Genomic DNA, 5763 nt, shown 5'->3' with positions numbered 1-5763 from the left:
TGTAGATTCAATCACACAAATACCATCGCTTTCTCTTCTCCGCTTATGATAATTCCTAAGCAGCTCACAGAGAACAGAAAAAAATCCTATTTCTGGACCTGCAAATGTATTTACTGTATGTACGTCTACTTATGGCGCATATTGTCCATATAAAACTAATAACAGCAGAAACCCACTGACACATTGCACTCCGTAGTATAGCCATTTAAGTTAAGCTGGTTTGGAAATGCATTGAGGGACCCCTGAGAGCTACGGTTAGATCATCATCCTCATCCGCCTCCTGCACGCACACCAGGCTGCACTGCACAACTCAACACAACACACACACACACACACACACACACACACACACACACACACACACACACACACACACACACACACACACACACACACACACACACCACGCTGCACTGCACAACTCAACACAATACACACACACACACACCACTTACACACACACACACACACACACACACACACACACACACACACACACACACACACACACACACACACACACACACCACGCTGCACTGCACAACTCAACACCATACACACACACACCACTTACACACACACACACACACCACGCTGCACTGCACAACTCAACACAATACACACACACCACTTACACACACACACACGCACACACACACACACACCACGCTGCACTGCACAACTCAACACAATACACACACACCACTTACACACACACACACACACACACACACACACACACACACACACACACACACACACACACACACACACACACACACCACGCTGCACTGCACAACTCAACACAATACACACACACCACTTACACACACACACACACAAACACACACAACAGGCAGCACTGCACAACTCAATACAACACAACACACAACACCCAGCGGAGTCCGTAACAGACTAAATCGAACACATTTAACAAATGTGTTTTTCCGCGCGTGGTGATTTCTTAACCCCAGAAGGTGAGCCGCGTCCACGTCCGCGTCGGGGGGGATTAGGGCTGACCTCTGCTGCGATTAAATGCGGCCCGATGGAGAGAGACAATAATGAAATGGCCCCTGAAGCCCCCCGGCCCCCCCGGGCCTCGCACCTGAAACGCTCCCTATGGTGCCGCTTAGGTAACACATCAGGAGAGGGAGAGAGACAGAGAGAGAGAGAGAGAGAGAGAGAGAGAGAACAGAAAGAGAGAGAGATGCTCCTAACATCAGTGACATGCTGTTGGGAGAGAGACAGAGAGAGAGAGAGAGAGAGAGAGAGAGAGAGAGAGAGAGAGAGAGAGAGAGAGAGAGAGAGAGAGAGAGAGAGATAACAGAAATAGAGAGAGGGGACAGAAAGAGAGAGAAAGAGAGAGAGGGAGAGAGAGAGAGAGGATAGAAAGATATATGTAGAGAGAAAGATAGAGAGATGCTCCTCACATCACTGACATGGTGTTGGGAGAGAGAGAGAGAGAGAGAGAGAGAGAGAGAGAGAGAGAGAGAGAGAGAGAGAGAGAGAGAGAGAGAGAAAGAGAGGGAGAGAGAGAGAGAGATTAGAGGGCAGGTGGGGGTCAGCCATCTCCATCCATCTCTCAGCGTGGCGTGATGTCACAAAGGGGTTATTCTTCAACGTGTCGCTTAGAATATTAAAGCTGGAAATGGATGTTCATCATTACAAGTGCTTGTGCTCGGCTGGCGAAGTCATTTACCTCAGGTATTCATCATCGCTTCGCTCCGCTCGCCGGACGAGTTTGCCAACACTGGTGGATCTGAGTCCATGATGATCGGTGACGTCGTCACAGAGGCTTAGGAAAGGCTTCACACTGTGTGTGTGTGTGTGTGTGTGTGTGTGTGTGTGTGTGTGTGTGTGCGTGCGTGCGAGCGTGAATGCGTGCGTGCGTGCGTGCGTGCGTGGGTGCGTGCGTGTGTGTGTGTGTTTGTGTGTGTGTGCGTGCGTGTGTGTGTGTCTTTGTGTCTGTGTGTGTGTGTGATAGAACAATAAAAGAAAGACCAGAAAAGAGGTTCAATGTTGGGCCAATTTTTCTTGGTAATTTTTGTTGTTGCTGGTAAAAGTAGTGCAGTTGAACTATTCAGAATTATGGGTAAATTTAATAGCAGTTTGAATAGGAGTCAATGGGAGGGCGCCACAAGCACAGTTAGACAAGAATTTTGTGTGTGTGTGTCTGTGTCTCTGTCTCTGTCTCTGTCTCTGTCTCTGTCTCTGTCTGTGTCTGTGTGCACGTGTATGCACATGCATTCATGTCTGTGTGCATGTGTGCATCTGTGTGCATCTGTCTGTCTGTTTGTGTGATTAAGAGGGAATGAGAAAGGATTCTGTGACAGTGTCCTTATTCTCCCCATTGTCCCCTATTGTCTCCATTGTATATTGCCATTCCCCTGTTGTCCCCATTGTGGACTTGAAAGATGCTCCATCCAAATGGCCCTCTAAATAATTGCCCCCCTCCTTAGGATTTAGCAGGAAAAATAAATGATCAAAATGCCTCTGTAGTGGAAACACCCCGAGAGCATTTGTATACAGTACATGGCTATTCTACAAATAATGTGTTGATTGAGCGGGTAATTAGATTTGATTGCTAATTCATCGTTAATTTCACTGATATTGCTTTTTCATACGTGTCTTTGATTCTGTTCTATTCTTCAACTCTTTTCTATTCTGTTCTATTCTATTCTGTTCTGTCCTACCCTGTTCTTTCATATCGACTTGTGGCGTCTTCATATCGACTTGTGGCGTCTTTTAGTATGTTTGTCTCGAAAGCAAACCGAGTTGTGCCACTGACAAGCGGGGAAATCAAATTCAATTTCCCCGGGAGACGAGCAGAGCACCTTGTTGTTGTTCCCTGACAGTTGGTCAAAGAACATTGGCCCCATCAGACCTTTGATTGTTGCCAACGGCGACCAGATTTATCCCTAAAGAAGAAGCCGGTGACGCAGCGGGGAAACAAATAGGATTGTCACTTCTGTTTCCCTCCTCCCCCCACCCACCCCCATCCCCCATTCTTTTTTCAGTACTACAACATTTCTAGCTAAAACCATTCCTAGAAAACAACTGCAGTGCCACGCCAGATGCTCCTGACGGGGACATTATTCCAGCTAAAAGAAGTAAAAAAGTGAAAAGTAAAGAGAAAAACCAAAAAAGCAATTGTTGTGGGTGCATGATATAAAAGAGTGCATAAGAAAAAAGGAATATCCTTACTGGTCGAAACGTGCCAGTATTTCACTTAATTCACGACAATGGAACTTTTGTGGTATGTGGACATTTCCTCCTTTTTTCTTGGACGTTATTCAAACTACCACAAGGAGTGTGATGGCAAGAGGGACTAAAAAATAGATGACGATTGGGAACAAAAACCAACCTTCACAACAGAGGAGAAATAGTGTGATAACGTCATAACACAGACTGTAACATGAAATGTATAGTCTGAGGTTGCACCGTAGGCAAGTCTATGGAACAAACAGTTGGTGCTCAGACTGGATAAGTGCATTTAATAGGTCTGTGCAGCCTTGTCTACACCGTGTTATATCAGCCCCAATAACTCACCGCATACATTCAAAAAAGGGGGGAAAAGGCTAGATAGAGTGTGTGTGATCTGAGGAGAGTTCAGGCACAGAACTGGTTCAGACATCATTATCCCCCATGGTGCAACCCTAGACCAACCCCCCAGAATTGTGTTTTATTTCACCTCTAAAAACACCCTCTCCCCTGAATTAAAGTAGAGGAGAGCAGCTACAGGACTTGAGCTCTGAAAGTCTAGCCTGTGGATTTGTACCAACACCGTTTAATAACATTTTCCTGGCAGAATTTGACCTGCGTGAAGCTGCCCCCCCCCTCCGACCCAAAATGCTGAAATAACACTGCAGATTGTTTGTGCTACGTTTGTGCCGGATTGTGCTGTAAAAAAAAATGTTTGTGCCGTTAAGGATTTTGAGTAATTTAAATACTCAAATACTGATAATACTAATACATTTTCAATGGGCAGCCCCCCCTCCTCGTCCAAATTTCTCCAAAGTAGTCTCAATGGAAGGGAATTTGTTTTCTCATTTGTGCTGTGAAAATTAACCCTTCAATCACTTGTTTTGTAAAGTTACAGCCGTTTTATCGCTATTATTAAAACGGCTGTAACTTTACAAAACAAGTGATTGAAGCGTTAATTTTCACAGCACAAATGAGCACAAACAAATTCCATTCGATTGAGACTACTTTGGAGAAATTTGGACATGGAGGGGGGGCTGCCCATTGAAAATGTATTAGTATTATCAGTATTTGAGTATTTAAATACTCAAAATCCTTAATAGCACAAACAAAATATTTTACAGCACAATCCGGCACAAACGTAGCACAAACAATCTGCAGTGTTATTTCAGTGTTTTGGGTCGGAGGGGGGGCCACCTTCACACAGGTCAGAATTTGACATAGTTGTTTTACTGATGTCGGTTATTTTGCCCTTGGAGTCAGCTTACCCACTGTCGGGCTGGGCGTTGAAACCTTACCCTGACACAGGCAAACTTTACAAAGACAATCAATAACCAGGAGTACAATTTGTAGGTGGGGTGGGTGGAATTTTGCCATTCTGGTTTTGATATCCCTGCCTCTGCCAAATAATTGTAACCTCCAGTCAGGGCCTCTGACAGCTTTTGCTGGGCCTAGGACAAAACCATCTGAAAGGGCCCCTCATCGAATACATACAATGTAATGAAAACCCATTTTGGGCCCCCTCTCTCCCTGGGCCCAGAACAACTGACCCCTTTAAAATAAATTAATATATTAATGTTAATTTAAAATAAAAGAAATGAAAAAACCCTGAGAAATCATACCCTGTCAGTAGCTGTATTGTTTTGCAAGAGAGTCCGAAAAAGGTTGGCGTCTGCGCCTTAACTTATAATCGTGTGTTGCTTGGTGCGACTGCTCACCAAAAATAGCGATACTAAGACAGTCAAAAAAGATGAGGCGCACACAAGGCTTGCAAGTTCAAAATGTGTATTGTGGCCGACAAATTACAAAAGAAGTCATCGGAAAATAACTGGAGCTACAGACGTTTCGGACCTAGTCCATTATCAATGTCTCCAGTAGGAAGCGTGTGGCACACTTTCCGGTGTTAAAGATGGCCTCTCAGCGTCATTTGATTAATATTGCTGTGTTCCCCATTGTTATTGAATGTGTTACGCGTTGGTCCTGTTTTAAAAAACGTTCTGGTTGCTTTGTTTCAAGCCGTTTTTGCAAGCCAGCAAGGTGGCTTGTGGAGAAACGAGAGGGTGTTCCGTGTTTCTCGTGGAAACGCGCCTCTGATTGGCTCACTCTTCCTGCTCTCGTGGAAATGCGTCTCTGATTGGCTCAGTCCTCCTGTTCTTGGAGAGAATGTAATGGGAAACAGAGTCGCCACTTCCCCGGGTGGTACTGCACTATAGGGGCGCCAACAGAGGCGTGCATGCTCCATTCAGGGCTGTGCTCTTTCGACAGCGACCCCTAGGCGAGCTGCAGGTACGGAGCAACCAGAGTGGGCTTGCTCTATGAATGAGGCTTTGTGCTGTGTGTGTACCTGAGAGTAGCAACCAGCTGATAGCTAAACTAAGCTAGATTTCGGGCCACCAGACGTTGCTTGTATTGAAAACAAGCAGAACAAAATTACTCTACATGTTTTTAGAAAAATGGGTCAACATAAACCTTTGTGGGCAACGCCTTCTTTCGACGTGACGAAACACAGAAAGGCTTTCGTGATTCGCTTGTTTCTCTGCATTATTTATGTAAATTGGGAAA

The 5763-nt window shown here is 45.2% G+C and overlaps 1 protein-coding gene across 1 annotated transcript in view; it reads left to right on the top strand.

The window, feature by feature from the left end:
- Positions 1–1066: 1066 nt before the first annotated feature.
- The window catches only part of LOC134447096 (uncharacterized), a 21715-nt gene continuing 17018 nt past the window's right edge, over positions 1067–5763 (top strand). The window contains exon 1 of the mRNA XM_063196381.1: positions 1067–1133. Coding sequence (XP_063052451.1) covers positions 1067–1133 — 67 coding nt within the window. The remainder of the gene's footprint in view (positions 1134–5763) is intronic.

The sequence above is a fragment of the Engraulis encrasicolus genome, chromosome 4, assembly GCF_034702125.1.
Source record: "Engraulis encrasicolus isolate BLACKSEA-1 chromosome 4, IST_EnEncr_1.0, whole genome shotgun sequence".
NCBI lineage: Eukaryota > Metazoa > Chordata > Actinopteri > Clupeiformes > Engraulidae > Engraulis > Engraulis encrasicolus.
The sequence above is the reverse complement of the archived record's forward strand: the minus strand, read 5'-3'. Positions and strand labels throughout refer to the sequence as shown.